The sequence below is a fragment of the Ilyonectria robusta genome (assembly GCF_021365365.1).
Source record: "Ilyonectria robusta strain PMI_751 chromosome Unknown BGZ61scaffold_31, whole genome shotgun sequence".
In the NCBI taxonomy this organism is placed as follows: Eukaryota; Fungi; Ascomycota; class Sordariomycetes; order Hypocreales; family Nectriaceae; genus Ilyonectria; species Ilyonectria robusta.
The window spans coordinates 397,171-418,504 of NW_025764465.1; the positions used below are offsets into that span (position 1 = coordinate 397,171).

The window sequence follows — 21,334 nt, forward strand, 5'->3', positions numbered from 1 at the left end:
ACCGTCTCATACAATGAACCACTCCTTGCACGGTAAAGAGCACAACATCTTTTCGAATACAACTTTACATATCTGCCTGTAATATTTGCTACGTTGGTGATGGCTAGTGACAGTGGCGAGGAGTATCGATGAAGGAGTGCAGATGCAAACTTGATATGTCATATTTTCAAGCGCGCACTCCAGAAGGGTTTCGCTGTTACTAAGTCCAATGCTAGACTCCCCGACTGTCAAGCGAATGATTGAAATAATAAAGGACTCAGCGTCGCCTGGTACGGCCACCCGTTCGGAGATGCTCACGGTGTATTTCTTGGGAAATAGCAGTATCACGTCCCATTTCTTCAATATGGATAGCTTGATACTGGTAATTTCGGGATTTCTTGAGCAATTTACCGAGCGGGTTCGGTGCAGAAGGGTGAATCGACTGCAATGGATGCATTACCGCGATTGTTCAGCATCCTTTGTCTAAAATTACGTCTTCTGGCTGGCAGAGGGTTTTCCACACTCAACTCCCCTCGAAGCGCTACAATAGCAGTGCAAGCATTTTCAATCCATAACCTGGGGGAGTGGAAGCCTTTTAACTCCGCTCAAGGTGCTAAAATAGCAGTGCAGGGCGGGATGGGGTGCATTTCAACTGGTACGGAAGGGCTAAAATAGCAGTGCAAGGAAGACTTTCTTTTTCTATTAGCCATGGGGTACGGTGGCACTTAGACCAACTACGCAAAAGTGAGGGAGCAAGGGTATTTTTACTCCCATGCAAGTGCTAAAATTGCAGATAACAGCATTGAATGCTTCGTCCTCTTACAGAGTATCTATTCTAGAGATGACTAGGTATTTACTCGGGGGTGGATTTCGAAATGATGCTTGTGTGAATCCAGCATCTCTCTCACTCCTCTTTTCTTACAGTGGCATTTTTGTGCTAATTTCATCAAGCTCAGAACATGAGTATATCAGAGGTTCAGCACATCCAGTATTAATCGATCATGAGACTAGAGATCGGCATGGATGGATATGGACCTCATTGATATTGCGAATCAGCTTGTCTTGGTATTGATGAACAGCCACAACCGTTGTCGACTCGGGATGAAGGATGATGCCAGTGTTCGCACCCAACGCAACGATCCAGTTTCATAATTGTAGATAAATTGCGTAGCCATAATTAATTCAGTCTTTGACTATTTCTGATTTGGCGACAATCGCTGAGCTCTGAGAATGCCAAGGCTGGAGATGTATTCCATCTCGTCAATCCGCGATTCACCACGCTATGGCGTCAAATCAAGCCTGCGACGACGAGTTAAACATTAATTGATAACGGAAGTCCGAGCTACAACCCCCAGCCATCTCAATCTAATACAACTGGGGCAGTTGTTCCTTCAGACAGAACTGCATTACCAACCCGCTATAACACAATCACAAAACTGAAGTCACAGAAGAGTTTAGAAAAAGATTTATATAATCTCAACTACCTATAAATTGGCTTGAGCAACAAGCCTTTCTCTAGTATCTCCTACAGCAAAATCGTTCCGGTTCTTCTTGCTTCTCACCCTATCAGCGTCACTGTCCGTAATGCCGCGGGCCTCTACAGCATGATTGTACCCCAGCCAACTCGTCGACGCAATTTCGTTGTTGCTGACCGCTAGGTTGGTCTGGCCATCAGCCCGTTTGTAGACGTTGACGACCACGGCGCCTCCGAGACCCAAGTTATGCTGTAGTGCAACTCTCGTCTTGTCCACGAGCCTGTTGTTGGCCCAGCCTCGCAGCTGCCATGTCAACTCAGCACATTGGGCCAAACCTGTGGCGCCGATGGGATGGCCCTTGGATATGAGGCCTCCAGAAGGATTCACCACCATCTTGCCACCAAACGTAATGTCTCCTCGGCGAACCATCTCGTGCGCCTTTCCGGGTTCAGAAAACCCCAATGCATCCAAGAGTACCATTTCATTCGTGGAGAAGCAGTCGTGCAACTCGCAGGCTCTGACGTCGCTGGATTGTATTCCGGCCTCCCTCATCGCGGCTTGGGCTGCTCGCTGTGTCATGGTGTAGCCGACAAGCTCGATTGCACTTGTCCCGAAAGCCGCGGGAGAGTCGGTCAAGAAAGACTGTCCCGCCATTAAAATAGCCTGGCCCTTGAGATGTGGACGGGCATCCAAGAAACGTTGCGAGACGATGACTACTGCTGCTGCGCCATCGCTTGTGGGACTACACTGCAGCTTGGTCAAGGGAGCGAAGATGGCTGGCGAGTCCTTGACCTCTTGGAGAGAGTAGCTTCGCTGGAACTGAGCATACGGATTGCGCTGAGAGTGTTCGTGCGAGATGCGTGCAATCTCGGCAAAGTCTTCTGCTTTTGCTCCGTACCTGAGAGCTTGGTTAGCAAATATTCGTCCGTATACACTGTCAACATTGCGCATCAAGGAATGACTTACTTTTCCATATACTCTCGACCTGCCTGTCCGAAGTACTGAGCTGTCAAGGGAGCTGCCTTCTCAACCCCAACCAACTCGCGCAGCTTCGCAGCAAAACGTCCGCTGGAGCTGGGTCTATCGTCCCAGGCACTCTTGAGACTGCCAGGCTTCATCTGTTCAGCTCCTACTACCAGGACACAGTCCACGGTGCCGCTCCTCACGAGTGTACGAGCCAGATAGAGCCCCACGGACCCAGTAGCACAGGCATTGCTCGTGTTAATGATGGGGATGGTAGACATGCCAAATTGGTAAAAAATGCGTTGACCTGATGTAGAGTCTCCGTACGCGAAACAGGCCACGCCGTGCTCAACGTCGTCGTAGTTGATCTGGGCATCTAGCATGGCCTTGACACCGGCCTCGTAGCCCATTTCTGGGTACTTACACACTCCACGAGGCTTCGTGAATTTCGTCATACCCACACCAAGCACGTAGGCTTGGTTTCCAGGCGGTGTTATATTTTCCATGTTGCGGGCTTTAAAGACTGAAATTTGCTTTGGATTGGCGTGTGGATTGTCGGGATTGGAATATGGCGATTGACTTCGAAGGTGGTTTCTATGAATGCATATAGAGAAGACGGAATTGACCCGCTATAGCAATCTTGGATAAGAGGATTTCATTTGCCTCCCTAAGCCTTTACAACTGCGGTTCGCCGACCGAGGCAAGCGTCCCGAGGCAAAAGTGACGGATAAATGCCCTCGGAGTTACGTCGTCCTTCCACCATGCCTGGACCGAGTTCAGGCGAATCGACAACGCCTTCCGGCAACTCAATATCCCCATAGATGATAATTATAGATCAAGTAGACAAGATGCGAGGTGCATGGCCATAAAGCGTACATTCTTGGTCCTGGCGGTCCCGGGACTTTGACGCGCCGCAGACGGCTGTTATCACAAGGGGCTGGTAACTTGAGAATGATTTGCCTCTATTTCATTGATTGTGAGACCGTGGAGATGAGTAAAACTATTTAACAAAAAATTAACTTCTTCATGCACACTATGGCAAAACCTATGGAGTCGCATATCATAATACCCAAGCCAAAGAAGCTTACAGTAGCCGAGGGTGCGAAGTCGACTAGAGGATATAATGGCACCCAGCTCCGTTTTCTTGCTATTAAGGACCACAAGGCTAACAAGACACATTTTACCCAACCAGAACGACAAATTGAAGTTGACTTCGATCGAAGTAGTCACTGAGATGCCTTCCAAAGAGTCCCAGGCGATGGAGAATCTGTGGAACAAAGTGAACCGGTTCCTCACAGCATATGGGCTGGAACCCGACTTGTATCAAATGTTGATGGAAGAAGCGGCCGGTGAGGCTTCAGAGCCCTCGGGAGTCCTCTACGAAGAGGTCAACTGCCCCGGAACCGTCCGGCCAGCCATCTGGTGTAAGCCTCTATCGGCTTCGCCTTCGCGGGTGATATTGTACATGCATGGAGGAGGTTTCAGCGCAGGCTCTCCAGCAAGCCATCGCAAGACAGTGGCACATCTCGCCGAGAAGGCTGCATGCCACGCTCTCATAATCGACTACCGACAAGCACCAGAACACCAGTTTCCCAAGCAAATCGAAGACGTCGTTGCCGCATACAAGTGGCTGATGGACGAGAGAGGAGTTTCCAGCAAGAATATCGCCTTTGCCGGCGATTCTGCGGGAGGCAACCTGACGGTGTCAGCCTCGCTTGCTGCTAGGAGCCTCGGACTGGATGTCCCAGCCGCGATCGCAGCTTTCTCTCCGTGGATCGACATGACCCTGGCTGGAAAGAGTTTCCAGACAAACAAAGATACAGACGCCCTTGTAGTTCTAGAGGGTATGCAGGGCGTCGTCGGCACCTACCTGGGCAATGCATCCCTGGACGACCCGCTTGTTGACTTGCTTCACGCAGACTTCAAGGGTCTTCCACCAATGTACTTAGCTTCAGGCACGGCAGAAGTCTTACAGGATGATGCGGTTCGTCTGGCAGAGAAAGCAAAGGCCTCTGGAGTTGAAGTCCAATTGGAATTGGCCGAGGGAATGCAACACGTTTGGGTCTTCATGGCAGGTCGAGCGCCGGAGGCAGACCATGCCCTTTCCCAGGCTGCGGATTTCATCAGGAGGCACATGGTGGCTAGCTAAGCGTTTCGGTTGCTCTGGAATATTCTTGCTGTGCACGAACTATGGCAAAGCGAAGTTGAAATCGATGTCGTCGAGATGTTTACCATCAGGACTGATTCAATGAGAAGGGTGGGGAAGATGATGCTGGCAAGATTCGTATTCTGGCGCTTCCTGCTATTCTTGATTCAATATGCGAACATAAATAAGTTTCCTTGATTGATGGAGAGAATAAACAAATTATACGGCTCACTATTTAAACCCGTTTCACGTCGATTGTTTTTGACGGGAGGCTCGTGACAAGAGCTGGTCTGGTGAAGCCTTGACACTAGACTTCTTTGTGGGCAATGTCAACGACCTCCGCGCAAGACTGCATGTCAGAACCAGCAATCGATGCCTCTTCGGGAATTACGAGTTCTATCCATAACTAGTTCATAAGTTCGTCAACTTGTAAACACCTCGGGCAGCATTGTCGAGACTCGACTCGGAACTTGGGGGGAAAGCATTGACTTGGAGTGCTCGATATCAAGGTCATCACTCTATCTCTCAACAGCAATGCGGGGCATATCAGACGTCCAAATGACGCCTCCCGAGGACTTTCCCGGCGTCCAATAACTTTCTCGGTGGCCAAAATAAATTTGGTCCGCTTGCAGGTAGCCGAGGGCACGAGTGAAGTCACAGCCGAGGCAGGGCGTGTTTATAAAGCTTCACAGCCTAAATCGGTCAGCTCTGGAGGATGAGAATGTGTAGCTAATAGCTTTCTATCATATCTTTGCAACAGAGCTCTGCTTCCATCACACTCGTCTCAAAACGCCTTCCTCTTTTCTTTCACCCAATTCTAGTATGGCACAGGAAGTTAATGGTCAGCGGGAGCAGACACTCCGCGATGTTCAAGAAAAGTACCAACAGGAAAGGACCAGACGTCTCCGAGACGATGGCATGGCTCAATTCACCGACCTCTTTGAGCTCGATAAGTTCAAAAAGTTCCTCGCCGATCCTTGGACTCCAGACACCCCCGTGAACGGCACCGCTCCCCCCACTCCACCAGCCGATCAGCATTGCGAGATCTTGATAGTTGGAGCAGGCCACAGTGGTCTTCTTTTCGCAGCCCGTCTGATAGATGCCGGCTTTAGTCCCGAGGACATCCTCATGGTAGACAATGCTGGCGGATTTGGCGGGACTTGGTACTGGAATCGGTATCCAGGCCTGATGTGTGATGTAGAAAGCTACATCTACATGCCGCTTATCGAGGAAACTGGTTATATGCCGAAAACGAAATATTCGTCGGGAGAGGAACTGCGACTCAATGCCGAGCGAATAGCCACCAAGTGGAAACTGCAGGACAGAGCAATGTTTCACTGTAGGGCGAACCGTCTTGCATGGGACGATGCTCGCAAGGAGTGGGTTTCAACCATCTTTCAACAGAATAAGGGGAGGGACGTGGGAACAGCTATGACGGTGAAGTCCCGATTTGTGATGCTCACTAGTGGTATATCCGTTATTCCTCAAATCCCCGTCATCAAGGGCCTAGAGACTTTCAAGAATGACATATTCCACACGGCTCGCTGGGATTATAACATCACAGGCGGTACTCCAACAGATCCCAGCACGGCTAAACTGAAGGGGAAGCGGGTGGGAATTATCGGTACCGGAGCAACTGCTATACAAGTAGTTCCTGAACTTGTCAAATGGGCGGATCAACTCTATGTGTTCCAGCGAACACCTTCGGCAGTCGACCGGCGAGACAACAGGCCCACGGATGAAAGTTGGTGGAACCGCGAGACTCTGAAGCCTGGTTGGCAACATGCTCGACAACAAAACTTCAACGAGTTCATGACGCATGCAGACCCGAAACCAGACGTCAACCTCGTTTCTGACGGTTGGACTTCAATGCCGTCGTACAGCGCCATCATCGGGAATAAGAAGACTAGGCCCCCTGAGAAGCTAGAAGACTACAGGCAAATGCTCCACGCTCTCGACCTCACTCGCCAGGGGCAAATTCGTCGACGAGCAGGAGATATTGTCCAGGATAAAAACACAGCGGAGATGCTCAAGGCCTGGTATCCCGGTTGGTGCAAACGACCGTGTTTCCACGATGAGTATCTTCAGGCTTTCAACAACGACAACATCACACTTGTTGATACCAACGCACGGGGTGTTGAGCTCGTCACGGAGACGGGTGTAGTTGTTGGAGGCCAAGAATATCCGCTCGACGTTCTCGTGCTGAGCACAGGCTATCGCAGCGCGTTTCTCTACAGTCCTCCACGTCGAGTCGATATTGATGTGTTTGGTCGAAATAATCGATCCCTAGACAAGAAATGGACAGCTGGGGTTACTACTCTCTTTGGCATGATGAGTCACGATTTCCCGAATATGTTTTGGCCAGGTTTCGTTCACGCAGGGGGTACGCCCAACTTTACTTTCAGTATCGACCTTGCTGCAAAGAAGGTTGCTGCTATGATGGCTCAGTCTCAGTTGCGACTAAGGTCAAATAAATCATCCCCTTCCCCATATCGCTATAATTTTACAGTCGAGGCGACCTCGGACGCAGAAGAGGAGTGGTCCAACAAGATCGCGGCCGGTGCAGGCATGTTCCTGGCTGCCGCTGGTTGCACGCCAAGCTACATTAATGCCGAGGGAGAGCTTGACCGAGAGGTCTCGGTGGAAGTGCAGAAGCGGCGAGCTCGAGGAAGTATGTGGAGCAAGGGGGTGGTTGACTTTGAGCAAGTGGTCGGAGAGTGGGAGAAGGGTGGGTTTGAAGGAGTTGTTATGGAGGGCACAGAATAGCCAGTTATGATTTAGTCTCAGTCTACTTTGTAAATCCAGGAGATCTCGATTGATGAAGGATGTTAGGTCTTGAATAATTGCGTCTGTTGCTACAGGATCGTTACGAGCGATGAAGATCAGAGCCATTTTACGTACAATGCTACTCCCTCTTCTTAGGCATTTCGTCCACGGGTTCATACAATGTCCAGAATTAACAGAAGAAATAACAGTAACTTCCCCATATATTCAATTCGATAGAGAGAATGACAATCTTGAGGAACACAAATCCAAGTGGGAGATTTCGAGACAAAGTCCCCGGCTGATAGCCCAGCCCTCGGAGGCATTATAGGCATTGATCAACCCCTAGCCGAGGCTATGGTATAGCAAAGTCAGACTGATGCTACCCGGTGAGCTGACTGGTCTGTTAGGCCCCCACTCTCCTGGTGGAGTTCTACAACGTTGCCATCGGCTTCCACAAGAGGCCATAGGCTTAGTCAACCCGCCAAGCGGTTGCTCGTGTGTATTTATAAGCACCGCTTCCATTCTACGAAGGAGCATCTTCGATCAACACATTACGAAAGCGCTCAAGAAAAGATGAAGGTCGCAATTGTTGGTGCCACGGGAGAGACTGGACGATCTATTGTGGATGGACTCGTCAACTCAGATGTCCATTTCGTATGTATATCTTAACTTGACGACTGGTCGAGTTGCCCATTGACGTGGTATCTAGGAAATCACCGCTTTGGTCCGCCCATCATCATTGGAGAAGCCAAGAGTCCAGGATTTGAAGGCGCGATCCATCCATATTGTCTCAGCCGAGCTTCAAGGTCCGCAGGATGAGCTCATCAACATCCTGAAAGGGATCGATGTGGTTATTTCTGCCATTCACTACCAGTCGCTTTCGGACGAGATTCCTTTGGCCACTGCTGCTAAAGTAGCTGGAGTAAAACGATACGTGCCATGCTTCTTTGCCACGGTTGCACCTCGAGGAGTCATGTACCTGCATGACTTGGTGAGTACACAAGGTCTTGTTTGGGGGCGAACCGAAGTTTGCTGACCCTTTCAACAGAAGGAAGATATCCTCGATCATATCAACCGTTTGTACCTTCCTTACACAGTGATTGATGTGGGCTGGTGGTACCAGATCACCCTTCCCAGGGTACCATCTGGTCGCTTCGATTATGCTCTGCTGGCACCGAACAACACTGTATTCGCTGGCGGAAACGTTCCTATTGCATTCACAGATGTGCGTGATATTGGGAAATATGTGGCTAGAATTATCAGCGATCCACAGACACTCAACAAGAAAGTATTCGCCTTCACCGAGACCAAGACCCAGAAACAAGTGTTTGAGCTGGTTGAAAAAGTGAGCGGCGAGAGGCTGGAGAGGACTGAGGTAAGGCCACACATAGGCACACAAAATCATGACAAGGCACTGACTTCCCATGCGCCTCCCAGGTTTCAGCAGCTGATCTTGAGCTGAAGCTCAACGAAGTCAGAAAATCCAACACTCTCGACCAGATGCGAGCAAGTTATGAGTACTGTAACTCGTGGGGTGTACGTGGCGATAACAGCCCAGATCATGCCAGGTATTTGGGATATCTTATCGCCGAGGATCTGTACCCTGGTATCAAGGGCCGAAGTCTTGAGAGCTTCATTCGGGATATTGTGGATGGAAAAGGTAAGAAAGTGTATGTCTGATTTGTGAATAACAGAGCCTCGGGTATCTCAAGGAGTGAAACTGAGATGAGTCTTATCTCGAAACAATCAAATTGAAAGCCAAATGCCCATCCTAGTTAATATTCAAGCCCGCGTCAGTTCAGGTTGCTTCATCCATCCACAAACTCGTTTCTAACATGCCTTCTAAAACTTCGCTCAACTCACAGGTCCAGCCACCATCAACACACTGAATAGATCCAGTAATAAAGCTGGCCTCATCGGAAAGCAAAAAGGCAATCAACTGGGCGACCTCCATTGGATCAGCTTGTCGATCCATACACTGTAGACTTGTTGGCCTATTAATTTTCCGTGCCTTCTCTACAGCCATAATCATCGGTGTTCTGACGGTACCTGGAGCGATGGCGTTGACTCTAATGTTTGGATTCTCCCTCGCAGCAGACTTAGTCAAGCCAGCAACAGCATGCTTACTTGCGGCATAACATCCTCCGAAGGGGACTCCAATCAGAGACGCGATGCATCCAGTATTGACCTGCAGAGTTTCAGACCGATTAGTTTCTGTACTCCTCAACTCGACCAGTAACTCTCTTGTGGCGGCCGGGAGAACTCACAATGCTACCTCCTGAATCCACCATGTTGTTTAATTGAGCCCTTAGGCAGTTGAAAACTCCCCCTACGTTAATATCCATTACATTTTGGAATCTTTCGTCTGTCCCGTCTTTCAAGAGGCTATCGCTGTTTATCATTCCCGCCAGGTTTACCGCCCCGTTCAGTGGACCATGGCGGCGAACTATCATTTCGATCCACGACGTTACTTGTTTACTGTCTCGTACGTCGACAACAGTGCTAGTGTGGGAGTCTGGAGGGAGGGTTTTAACAGCTTCTTTCAATGCACATTCACTTATATCTGCAAGAGACAAGATCGCGCCTCTAGATGACAAGAGCTGCGCGGTTGCAAAGCCAATGCCAGAGGCTGCGCCTGTAATTGCAATCTATTACTCGGCTACTTAGTCAGTGAGCGAGTACAATTCGTGTGATAGTACTCACCACACCTTGTGCCGGCAACTTGCTCACCTTGAGGGAGCAGACAGAAGTTAGATTAGTACTCACCACCTTTCCCTCAAGGGACTCCATACTGTGATGGAACCTTTGGTTGAATGACACAGAAGCTACTTGAAGAAACTAGGCCAGAAGATGGAGAAGAGAGAGGCGAATATTCAGGTATCCTCAGCAGGCTACGGGTATATATATACACATATTTTGAGACGCCTCTGCCCTTTAAATAGTTTACGACTGGTATTAAACCCGATATGACCCAAGGTTTACTCTGTCCTGCTTCGGGCCGAGGCTCTCCAACATCAAGGCCACTCACCATGATGCACGACCTCTGTCGACTATCAGATAGGTTAATATCCATTCTGGCACCAGTTCAGGTCGTCTTCAGATAGCCTTTGACTTACCGTTTGGCCCCTATTGCAAGATAATCAATGGTGATAGGTTATGGACTGAATCTTTCAAAGCTCGAGTGCAACCATCTTCCTTTTGCATTCATCAGTGTAATATGCTCAGATGTCAAAAACATACATCAATACCGTCCAGAGACCTCAGCATCCCTTCAACTCTCCGATCGATCAGACGACGGGTGGCTAACTAAGAGTAGTTCGGTCGTTGACTGCCAGTGAACCTCTGCCTTTGTAGGGTTTTCTGTCACTCTCGTTATCTCTATATTGAGTTTCGCTCCTGAAAACTCGTAAATGTTCAATGGCAATGTTGACGTTCCTTACTCAGGACGGGTGATGCGCTTGGTTCCTTTTTCGAATTAGTAAAATTTCATACGATGGCAAATTACATGTATCAATGGCCAATGCTTCATGAAACAATCTTATGAATCGCTTGAATCCTTCTACGCGAAGCAGGGACACTTTGATCGCTTCAAGCGAGAGCTTTGTGCAAGATTGTTGTTATTTATGGGTCGTAATGATCAGGATGGGATTTCAGCTGAATTCCTCCAGGATTTGAGATTGACATTCACCTTGACAGCGAGGAGCCAGCTGTCAAACTTTTAGTCGGCAACGGTTCGTTCCATCAGACTGCGAATCCAGTGCGGCTTACCCTGGACTATAAGCAAGTTGGTACTGGGATCATGACGACAACTCAAGTGTAGGTATCACGGAGTCGATTCCTTTAAAGTTTAACGAATGACGGAAACCTATTTTTGGTTACTTTATCTGATAGCTCAGCTTGACGCTATTGGCAGATTTTAGTTGGGATAGTATTCTAACGAATATTGATTGGCATTTCTCCACTCCATTACAAGACTGCCTCAAGTCCCACAATAGGTATACGCTCATGAATACCGCTACTTTCTTTCGATTACAAAGACACAAGTTTCACCGGCTACAACTTACCCTCTCTCCAATTGTGCATCGGTTATCCAAGGAACGTTCGGCCCTCGGCTACCATATCTAACCTCTCTTTCCTTCATTAGCGTGCGGGGTGCACAACATGACTAGAGTGTAAAATCAATGGTCCAAGAATGTTTAAGATTGCCAAGTTACTATAAAAAAGGCTCCATTGTTGGTTTACATGTGAGTGCGGGAGGTGGACATGTCTTGGCAACTGGTATGGGGTGACAGTAGTCGAGAGCAATGAGATTGAGTCGTGGATGTACAATTAAAGAGTATGAACTTTGTAGCACACCATCAGAATCATATTCAGAGACTTGGGTACTTACACAATAGATATCTGGATATAGTACCTTTCCAGATGACGGTAGCTCAAAGAGTGTATACAAAATCCCTTTGACCTTCCAAAACACGATTCATCTCCCTGTGGAGCCGATTCTGCTGATGAAAATACCAGACAAGCAAGGCGGTAAGGCCAATGATGCCACCAGTGCAACAGAGTATCACAATCACACCCGGAGTATAGGTTGGGGCATCCTGAGACCGGAACATAGTGGAGGCAATGATACCACCCACTGCCCCAAGAGTCAGTTGCAGCCCTGAGCTCACGCTGCGTTTTGTTCGCGTCGGTGCATTGTTCTGAGCAAAGACAATAGTCATAGGGCCATTGACCAACGAGCCGCCGATAGTGAAGAACAAGCCCAGATACTGAGAGCCAGTATTTGGTCCCCACCGTGTCAATACAATTCCCATTATCATATTGAGCGCAAAGAACATGATAAATGGTGACCTCATGCGGATCCGATCAGAAAAACCTGAACAGACCACAGCCAAGATAAAAGAGTAGAAGTATGGGGGAGTTGTTAGGACCTGGCTGAGTGCACCCGTGAAGCCCATTTGCTCATTGAGGATCAGAGGCATGAAATAAGCCAGTCCGTACGTGATGGTGACGTTGAGCATGTAAATAGCTGCAAAGATCCAGATCTTCCAGTCGCGGAGGGTCAGTAACACCAGCTTGACCGTCAATTCTTCTTCTTCGTGTTCCTCCCGATCCTTAGCTATCATCTGGACAGCAATGTGGCGCTGTCGCTGGGAGAGAAACTTTGACTTCTCAGGGTACTCGTCGAGCACAAAGAAGGCCCCTCCTGCTACGAGTACGGTTATGGCGCCTTCGAGTAGGAAGATCCAGCGCCATCCAGCGTAGTCGGCAGCATTGATGCGTGAAAAGGCATACGCGAGGACGCCCGATAGGGACGAGATCAGCGATGCGCCGCAAGCGACGAATGTCATTCTCCGGCCAAAGTAATAGCGGGGATACCACGAGCTAACCACTACTATGATAGTTGGATACACCCTTTCAGAGTTAGCAGAGCATTGTTTATGTTGAATAATTAAACGTACCCAGATTCGCAGATTCCCAAGAAGACGCGCATGACGACGAGGCTGGCGTAGTTACGAACAAGCCCCATGCCCAGCGTGAACAGGCCAAAAGCGACAGAGAGGAATGTGAGCCAGTACCGAACCGAAGTCTTGGAAAGGAAGTAGTTGCCCGGAATTACAAACAGAGCGTAGCCGGGAAAGAAGACTAGCAGCGAGATGGAATATTGATATGCCTTGAATTCCAGTTCGGCCGACATGCCAGCGACAGCAGCGAGACCCATATTGGTGCGGTCAATATAGCAAAAGGCAAGCAAAATGGTCATGACGGGTAAGATTATGACGTCCACCTTTCTGACGGTCTTGGTAAGCTCTTTCGAAACGGCCGTCGGATCACCACTCTCGACATTCTGGTCGCCATCTTCCTCGTGGTAGAAGACTGGCGTAATATCTCCCTTTTGCGACATATTTGAGGCTAAGATGCCCTTTTCTCCATCATGGTTACCTCCAGGTGGGGTTGTAACTCCTTGCATTGTCGAAGTATGTCAGGGTAAGTTGAGAGAATTCGAACTCTGGGTCTTTGCGGATCAATCAATCGATGTTCTGACTGGCTCAATAAAGGCATTGATATATGGTAGAACTCTGAGACCCGAGGAGAGACTGTAATCCGACCCGAGGAAAGGATAGATCCCGAATGGACGATAACTTCCGAATCGGTGGATTATCCCGAGGGGAGGCTGAATCCCGAGGTGAAGTTGACAACAAACTGAAGTTGAACCTGACGAGCCGCACATTGCCGAGAACGGATATGTTTACCGATCCAAGGGAAGGAATGGATTGATGATAGAATAAACTGCAGTATAATAAGCAATATGTCCTTGCTATGATGGCAGACAGGCATGCCTCGATGAAGCGTTGTTCATTCCCCAGCCAAAAGTCCTGAAAATTGGGCGAAAGCTGTACAAAATGGATTTTGCTTACACCCAACTCCCTTGGGCCTCTGGACGCCTCGCAATCCGTATTTCATACGCACTTCTAGGGGTAAGCATTCTCACTCTTTATTAGTTACGCGACACTGACTTATACCCCAGGGCTCGATCTTACTTACCGTGGGCTTTGCCCTAGTCGTCATATACAACCTCTTTGTCAGCCCGCTACGAAGATTCCCTGGCCCAAAATCAGCAGCCGCTACTCCATTGCCATACTTGAAGGCAGTTCTTACCGGTCGAACGAGCCAATACGTCTATGGATTGCATCAAAAGTACGGGGATATAGTGCGCATTGGGCCGAGAGAGCTGTCCTATACCAAAGCCGAGGCTTGGAAAGACATATACGGGCATCGGTCAGGCCATGAATTATTTCTCAAAGAGCCCGCCTTCTACATGGACCCGCCCAATGGAATTCCGTCTCTATTCTCGTCCGATCATAAATACCATCCGCGCTTGCGTCGCCCCATGGCACACGCCTTCTCCGAAAAAGCCCTGCGAAGTCAGGAGCCTCTTATGAGAGTCTACATCGATCTTCTCATCCAGGGATTAAGAGGCAAGGCGGACACGGGCGAAGATCTTGATATAGTTTCATGGTTCAACTGGACCACATTTGACATCATCGGTGATCTTTCGTTTGGCGAACCGTTCGATTGCTTGAAGACAAGATCAATCCACCCCTGGGTAAAGATTATCTTCGACACTGTCCGCGCTACAGCAGTAATGGGTGCGATCAGGAGAGCACCCGGTGCCCAGAGACTCATTGAATTCTTTATTCCAAAGGGTGAAAAGGAACTGCCGAAACGGCACCAGGAATTGACAGACGACAAGGTGGCTCGACGCCTGAATTCAACAACTGATCGACCAGATTTTATACATTACCTTCTCAAGAACAAGGACAAACAAGACGCATTGACAGATCCCGAGCTGAGTAGTGCACTCTTCGCGGTCATTGTTGGTGGCTCGGAAACGACAGCTACTTTACTTTCAGGCTGCATTTACCTCTTGCTAAGGAATCCCGACAAGCTGCAGAAGCTAGTTGATGAAGTGCGTCAAACATTCAAGTCGGACGATGAAATCAACTCGGTGAGCGCCAATCAGCTAAAGTATACTCTTGCCGTACTGGATGAGTCGATGCGCGTGTACCCTCCTGTTCCGATTGGCATGCCCAGAGAAGTGCCGAAGGGGGGAGACACTATTCTCGGGGAGCATATTCCAGGAGGAGTAAGATATTTCTCGACACTCAGTAGTCGGCTATAAGCTAACCGTTTGTTAGACTATTGTGTCGGTTCACCAATATGCCAGTCACCACTCGCCCGACCATTTCCGAGACCCCGAGACCTTCGCTCCGGAGCGGTTCATGGGAGATCCTTACTATGCCGATGATGATCGCAAAGTTTTTCAACCATTTTCCATCGGAGCGAGAAATTGTATTGGTCGAAAGTAAGTTGCCCAAAGTTGCTGAACCACAAGCATTTGATAGACTTGGCGGCTAATGAAGTACAGCTTGGCGTACGCTGAGATGCGACCTATCTTGGCTAGGATTGTTTACAATTTTGATCTCGAACTTTCGGATGAAGAGTACGACTGGACGGGAGACCAGAGGACCTTTATTATCTGGGAGAAGGGCCCCCTTAAGATCAAGGTTCACAACGCTCAGAAGGTAGTCTAGGGTTCAAGAACTACGCCCACGATGAAGACAATAGGGAATTTTTCGTCTCATTTATGTTGGTCTCGTTTCCGCTGCATTACATCGGTCACATCTTGCGGTGATCGATCAGATAGGTTAAATGTCGATTTACATCTTGCGGCTTCATGCCTCGGCTGCCAAGATACGATATGATTCAACATCTTTTCTCGTGTGTACCCCGCGCGAAATGTACCACAGCTTCAATTATGTAAGGGGAGTCGGCTCCCTTTGTGCGACACGAAGGAATACAGGGGGGCAAGGGATTTGTAATTTCGAGTTTCAAGCTGGGGTATCGGGTTTTGTGGCTGATCTTGGCACCAGAATGATTGACGCAGAAGAATATGAGTCAAGAGCAGTCAAAGGCTAAACATACAAATAAACAATACGATTTAACACTGAATTGTATTAGGAATCAATGAATCTTCTGCTACCACCCGTTTTACGTTGGTGCCGGTGTGCCGCTCAGCTTGACAGCACTAGAGGCCAAAGCGATACCCATGTTACAAATAGCGCCTCGGGGAAGGCTTCAGTAGCCCGGGCCCTGCCACGTTTAGTCAAGGATTGAATGAACTTCAGTAACCAGTTAGCTCATCGTTTCTCGTCATGGCTCTCAGAGCGGGATGACAGCAAGCGCAGGTACCGCGTTGCAGTGGTTACGGAGTCAATAATGGTGGTTCATCCAGGATTCGGATCGCATTCCGGCTTCCGCCCCTGGCAGGCTTAGACTTTTCGCTTGGGCCCTTGTTGCATCGAACTGGGCATAGATCGACAGGTGCCGAGATCAATGTTCCGGCATGTCCGAGGAATCTTTTGCCATTATTCGTGCACAATTGGGCTCTACATGTCTGTCATTGCAATTCGTCTCACGATTGGCCTCCACAATAATGCTCTTCATGGTCATGCTGTATTTACAGAGTGCTGCTATGCATAATTCGTACGTCGTGAGTCAGTTTCCGCATACCAACCACCCGTTTTCTCAACGACAAGGTCCCCCAGTCATAGTACATAACATCCCTGACCTGCATTGTCGTCTAGATCACGACCCCATCATGTGGTCGATTTGCCCCTGGACATGTTTCTCCGCCTAAGCAATTGGTCCAAAGAAGCTAAATTTGCCCTTCGGATCGTACTTCCCCTTCAGGGCCTTCAGGCGGTCCTGGCGCCATTGCTCGCTCCCGTACCATGCCTTCGGGGTCTCGTCACCGAAGGCATAGTTCACGTAAGAGCCCATCTCTTTCTTGCCCGTGGCCTTGTGCAAGATCTGGCGAAGCTCCACGCCCAGGTCGGCAGCCCGCTTGTCAAGGGCAGGGCCATCGGGCGAATATGTGATGAGCGGGGCGAGGAGAAGGTGCGCGTCCCGGAAGGCGAAGGCGCTTGACTTGGCGTTGATCGAGCTCACGCCCTGCGTCGAGTATCCCTCGAGCATGAACAGGGAGTTGCTAAAGGGAGAGTCCCCATTTGTTTCGGATGAAAAGAGATCATAGGCCTGCTTTGTCGCCGCAACGTCATATGACTCGAGATAGATCGGGAAGCGGGGGTTGACGAGCCCGTTCTTCTGGCATGGCGCAGAAGCGAGGGCGATGCCGGTCCAATTGGCAAGATCTCGATAGTCTCCTGCAACGGGCTGGATGACGAGAGGTCCGATGTCGTGGAAGGGCTTCGTGATGGTCGAGTTGACGGCTGTCACTCCTTCTTGGATGATGTAGAAGAGGATGATGGGCTGGAGGATGGTCAACAGCAGCATTCATGCTGGATTATGAGGGTACTCACGTTGTTTGGATCCATATCAGGGCTGTTGACCCAGTATGACCAGTTAATGACTCCCTCGGGCTGCTTTCCAAGGAGGTTGTCATTGGCGGCTTGGTACACCTCCTCGACCTTGTCGGCACTGTAGATGAGCGTTTCAATCGCCCAGTCGGTGTGCTCAATGTCGTAAATCTTGGAGGTGATGGAAGTCACAATGCCGAAGTTGTGGCCGGCGCCCTTCATCGCCCACCAAAGGTCAGACTTGCTATCAATTGTCTTCAAGGTGCCGTCGGCCAGCACGATGTTCATGGAGACGAACTGATCTGCAATGAGCCCGTGATGTCCTTGGAGCCAGCCGTGGCCACCCCCAAGCGCGGGTCCCATGTAACTGACACACTCACAGGTTCCAGTCACTTTCTCTCAAGGTCAGCGCTAGCATCTAATATGCTCGGAATAAAAGACTTGCCTGTCTGTTTTCCTGCTGCCCAGAGCGTATCTGTGACAGCCTTGGATTGGGTTCCACCGCCGATCTTGACCGTTTTCCCATCTTTAGCGACTTTCACGCTGCTCAGGAGGTTCATATAGATCTCGATGCCATGGTCCATCCTCCCCAGCGTGGTGATGGCCGCGTGGGCGGTATTGAATGCGAGAAACGGCAAATCCTGCGCGTTGGCGAATTTGACCTAAGACACCATGAGCTTTGGCGTGCTCTCACCAGACAAATCCGAGTCAATTGGACAAAACATACCGTCTCAACAACGTCATTCTCCGTAGCAGGAACCACGACAATGTTCACCGTGGGGGCATCCAGGACAGACCATCGCTTTGATGCTAGCTCGAATTCGGTCGACCCTGGGTAGTAGACCATGGCTGCCTTTGAAAGCTTCTTACCAAGCTTACCCAGGTCGGTGATGGGAGTTTCACCACGTAGCGAGTTTCGTGGCACAGGCGCATACGCACAGACTGGCACAATCGCCGAGCTGGCAAGGGCCAAGATGGCCTCGATCTTGATCCAATGCATCGTTATCGGAATAAACGGGCTACAAAGTATATCGAGATACCGAACAAAGGATTCGTCCAGTTGCCCAATGAGTGTGGGCTGGCCCGGTAGCCTTTGACGAGGGCGCAATGGCTATTTAACGTGCGTGAGGGAATTCTACCGCCCGGCTTCACGGGCCATGATATCCCTGTTTGCATAGGCGCGTTATGTCTTGATAGCGTCGTTCACCGTCGGAAGCAATTGGTAATAATTACAATCCCCTGCTGGTGGCATTCACGGCCGTACATATATGCATGCAGCAGCTCTTAGCTGCAGGCTGGACCAACCGTCCACCGGGATATTTCGATTGCAGTACCGAATCGCCGACAGGGGGCGGTTGGTATGCCCGAATGTGCGAAGCAGCCATCCTGCGATCAGGGCAATTGCATCGTGGTTCTTGACCGTTAGCACGACGGGTATCTCATCGAATTTCGCTCTCAATACCACATACAATAGTACAATATGGATCTCTAAGTTTGACGGGGTCTGTATCGCCCCTCTTCCATTGTTCCCACGAGGCTTGACTCGACCACTCTGTTGGTCACCCCCTTGTTACAGAATGCGTTAGTGTGACGGCTGGCATAACCAGCCATCCCGCAGCCCCTGGTTCGTATCTTCAAACAGGGAAGGTGTTATTCCGGTTGTCAACGCAGGGGTCCGGCTCGCATGTGAAGGGAGGCGGTTTTCTGACAGTTCGTGGCTGGCGCCGGGGGTCTCTACAAATAGAATGCCAATTCTATGCAAGCAGACGAAAGGAATTGTCGTTCCCGGTGGCCTGTTTCTGTGCAATGGCCATCTGATTCACCCCAGCTCGAACATGCCTGGACAATGTCATCTAGTGATCCAACCGATTCAGCGGCAAAAGCTATTGCAGACGCCATCCACCGATCTGCCGTCGAGTCATGGACGCTGTACTCAATTGGAGTCGCGTCGACGGCGCTCCGGACCTACGCTCGCATGAGAGGTAGCGGAATTCGGGGTCTTCGCACTGAGGATTATCTCGTATGGATCGGCATTGTTCGTCCCCCCGTTGCTCCAACGAGTATTCCACGTCTCGCTAACCTCAACCACTGCAGATGTTCTATACCATTCAATCAAGTCTGGCGTATAGCGTGGGAAGTGTTGCCCATGGCCTTGCAAATAATGGTATGACCGACGCTGAGCGAGCCGCGCTGTCGCCCGAGGATCACGAGTATAGCGCCAGGTGGGTTTTATCCTAGTCGGCTTGGACGCGATTGCCAACCGTTATGCGTAGGGTGCTTGGGTCGAAAATACAGGTCGCCGGCTGGACCATTTATTCTGCCTTGATATGGTCGCTCAAATTGTCCCTGCTGTACTTCTACACTCGACTCACGGTACGAATTGCACAGCCAGTGACATATCAGGCTTTCCAACTAACCCTTCGATAGGACGGCGTCGGCGAGCGTTACCGCATCAGAATTCAGATCGGATTTGGTCTGGTCATTGCAACGTTTGTCGCTTGCATCTTGACAGTATTTCTGGCATGCCGGCCGTTTCACAAATACTGGCAGATCAATCCTGATCCCGGTAGTAAGAAATTCACATCCGTTCGAGGAAGCAATTCCTAAAGCATTATTTCTAGATTCCTGCCAGGCCGCCATATCCAAACCCATCATCTGGGTCTCGTTCGCCGCAAATGTATCCACCGATATATACCTGATAGGAATACCTATCCCCATGTTATGGCAGTCCGGCTTGAAAACAATAAAGAAAATTGCGTATACTGTTGTGCTCAGCACGGGTATATTTGTGCTCGTTTGCGCTACGCTCAAGAGTATTTTTGTCCTGGTGGTAGGTCTTGACCCATACCTAGTCGGAACAGTTTTCCTAATCTTCTTCTTGATGTAGGACCCTGTCAATGGAGCTGCGCTCGCAGGCGCCTGGGGAACTCGTGAGGCCTTCGTGGCTGTGATAACGACTAACCTTCCGCTTCTGTTCCCCCTTCTCAGAGCGTGGTTCACCCCGCTACTCGGAAGTATGTTACGCTCGTCGCAAAAGACATACCAAACGCCGTCAGGCTTCCGCACCATTGGTGGTGGCGGTGGTGATGGCCAAGGCCGAAGGAATCGAAAACCTCCTACCGCGAATCCCATCACTGCGAATATTACACTCAATGATAGCGAGGAACGTATTGTGGCCGACGTGAAGATGCAGCCTTTGAAGGTTTCCTCAACACCTGTATCTGCTGACTACCCGTCAAATGGCATCGTGGTATCCAGCGAGGTTGAGGTCGCGCATGAGGATAGAAGTAGTCATCACAGCGAGCACGCGCAACGTGTCCGTGAAATATGGTAACAGGGGGCTCTAGATTTGGTGTTTAGAAGCCAATACGACATGAATGCACTTTGAATTAAATAATAGCGTCCACTTATCATAAATAATCGCATTAATTATTAAAATCGCGGCAGCGTTGATCGATATGGCACCTATCGCGAAACTTCTTGAACAAAGAGCTCCGCATGCTACTAAGCTTCATTTCACAGCCCTTCTTCTTGAAACCCCACGCCGGCAACTCAATTCCGGGTCTATTTAAGCGCATTATCTACACGCATCTTTATTTCTAGCCCTTGGCAAGGTTCATTAGACTACAACATCTTTTGACAGCCATACGTTAGCAAGAGTTGGATCCCGTCCTACCCTACACCTCCGAACCTGACTCAGCGAACCCTACGGGCACATATCGTCAATGTATTTGGCTCCGAAGGCGAATAGAGCCAGAAAACAGGAGTATGACACTCCTACAAGGCTGAACAGCTTCGAACCCAGTTGAAGGTCATATTGTTTGAAACAAGACAATCCACTTCCTGATGTCTGGCAATGCCTCTCCACATAGCATACCGTCGACATTCTGCACCATTCGCTAGCGGAGGAAGTATCTGCTCCAGCACCCGACAGAGCGAATTTGCTGGCTTACTATCCTATGAGCATATTATCCTCAGCCGCATTACAAAGCCAAACTGACACATTAAGCTTATGCCCTGCCGATTAACTTAGCTGGCTGAAGCGTGCGGCCGTCACAAGCTAGACAATCGGAATATCGGAAGTTGGAATGCGGGGATGACTCCACACCAAGGGGACGGTAATG

The 21,334-nt window shown here is 49.7% G+C and overlaps 9 protein-coding genes across 9 annotated transcripts; 5 read left to right on the forward strand and 4 right to left on the reverse strand.

The window, feature by feature from the left end:
* Window positions 1-1,463: 1,463 nt before the first annotated feature.
* Window positions 1,464-2,923, reverse strand: BGZ61DRAFT_367068 (thiolase-like protein; the record flags this gene model as incomplete). The annotated part of the gene is made up of 2 exons (XM_046241744.1): window positions 1,464-2,352; window positions 2,421-2,923. 2 exons carry the CDS (start codon window positions 2,921-2,923, stop codon window positions 1,464-1,466), a joined length of 1,392 nt encoding a protein of 463 aa, XP_046097171.1.
* Window positions 2,924-3,651: 728 nt separating this feature from the next.
* BGZ61DRAFT_538985 (Alpha/beta hydrolase fold-3 domain protein) lies at window positions 3,652-4,566 on the forward strand (the record flags this gene model as incomplete). Its single annotated transcript, XM_046254718.1, has 1 exon — window positions 3,652-4,566. One exon carries the CDS (start codon window positions 3,652-3,654, stop codon window positions 4,564-4,566), a length of 915 nt encoding a protein of 304 aa, XP_046097172.1.
* An 819-nt stretch (window positions 4,567-5,385) lies between these two features.
* On the forward strand, window positions 5,386-7,329 carry BGZ61DRAFT_367234 (uncharacterized protein; the record flags this gene model as incomplete). The annotated part of the gene is made up of 1 exon (XM_046241764.1): window positions 5,386-7,329. The coding sequence occupies one exon, from the start codon at window positions 5,386-5,388 to the stop codon at window positions 7,327-7,329; it is 1,944 nt and encodes a 647-aa protein (XP_046097173.1).
* Window positions 7,330-7,876: 547 nt separating this feature from the next.
* On the forward strand, window positions 7,877-9,120 carry BGZ61DRAFT_141430 (uncharacterized protein). Its single transcript, XM_046237281.1, has 4 exons — window positions 7,877-7,983; window positions 8,039-8,320; window positions 8,378-8,704; window positions 8,767-9,120. The coding sequence occupies exons 1-4, from the start codon at window positions 7,903-7,905 to the stop codon at window positions 9,007-9,009; spliced, it is 933 nt and encodes a 310-aa protein (XP_046097174.1). The 5' UTR covers window positions 7,877-7,902; the 3' UTR covers window positions 9,010-9,120.
* A 7-nt stretch (window positions 9,121-9,127) lies between these two features.
* BGZ61DRAFT_484737 (uncharacterized protein) lies at window positions 9,128-10,119 on the reverse strand (the record flags this gene model as incomplete). The annotated part of the gene is made up of 4 exons (XM_046249646.1): window positions 9,128-9,517; window positions 9,597-9,977; window positions 10,033-10,059; window positions 10,096-10,119. The coding sequence occupies 4 exons, from the start codon at window positions 10,117-10,119 to the stop codon at window positions 9,128-9,130; spliced, it is 822 nt and encodes a 273-aa protein (XP_046097175.1).
* Window positions 10,120-11,762: 1,643 nt separating this feature from the next.
* On the reverse strand, window positions 11,763-13,234 carry BGZ61DRAFT_538988 (major facilitator superfamily domain-containing protein; the record flags this gene model as incomplete). The annotated part of the gene is made up of 2 exons (XM_046254719.1): window positions 11,763-12,744; window positions 12,792-13,234. The coding sequence occupies 2 exons, from the start codon at window positions 13,232-13,234 to the stop codon at window positions 11,763-11,765; spliced, it is 1,425 nt and encodes a 474-aa protein (XP_046097176.1).
* A 499-nt stretch (window positions 13,235-13,733) lies between these two features.
* BGZ61DRAFT_499054 (cytochrome P450) lies at window positions 13,734-15,425 on the forward strand (the record flags this gene model as incomplete). Its single annotated transcript, XM_046251356.1, has 4 exons — window positions 13,734-13,785; window positions 13,893-14,977; window positions 15,030-15,196; window positions 15,260-15,425. The coding sequence occupies 4 exons, from the start codon at window positions 13,734-13,736 to the stop codon at window positions 15,423-15,425; spliced, it is 1,470 nt and encodes a 489-aa protein (XP_046097177.1).
* An 840-nt stretch (window positions 15,426-16,265) lies between these two features.
* On the reverse strand, window positions 16,266-18,372 carry BGZ61DRAFT_522812 (uncharacterized protein). The gene is made up of 4 exons (XM_046252559.1): window positions 17,938-18,372; window positions 17,656-17,872; window positions 17,214-17,602; window positions 16,266-17,163 (listed from the first exon to the last, which is right to left on the reverse strand). The coding sequence occupies exons 1-4, from the start codon at window positions 18,208-18,210 to the stop codon at window positions 16,528-16,530; spliced, it is 1,515 nt and encodes a 504-aa protein (XP_046097178.1). The 5' UTR covers window positions 18,211-18,372; the 3' UTR covers window positions 16,266-16,527.
* A 626-nt stretch (window positions 18,373-18,998) lies between these two features.
* On the forward strand, window positions 18,999-20,664 carry BGZ61DRAFT_462500 (uncharacterized protein). Its single transcript, XM_046247304.1, has 6 exons — window positions 18,999-19,245; window positions 19,305-19,432; window positions 19,484-19,583; window positions 19,638-19,779; window positions 19,832-20,040; window positions 20,098-20,664. Exons 1-6 carry the CDS (start codon window positions 19,057-19,059, stop codon window positions 20,542-20,544), a joined length of 1,215 nt encoding a protein of 404 aa, XP_046097179.1. The 5' UTR covers window positions 18,999-19,056; the 3' UTR covers window positions 20,545-20,664.
* The last annotated feature ends 670 nt before the right edge of the window (window positions 20,665-21,334 follow it).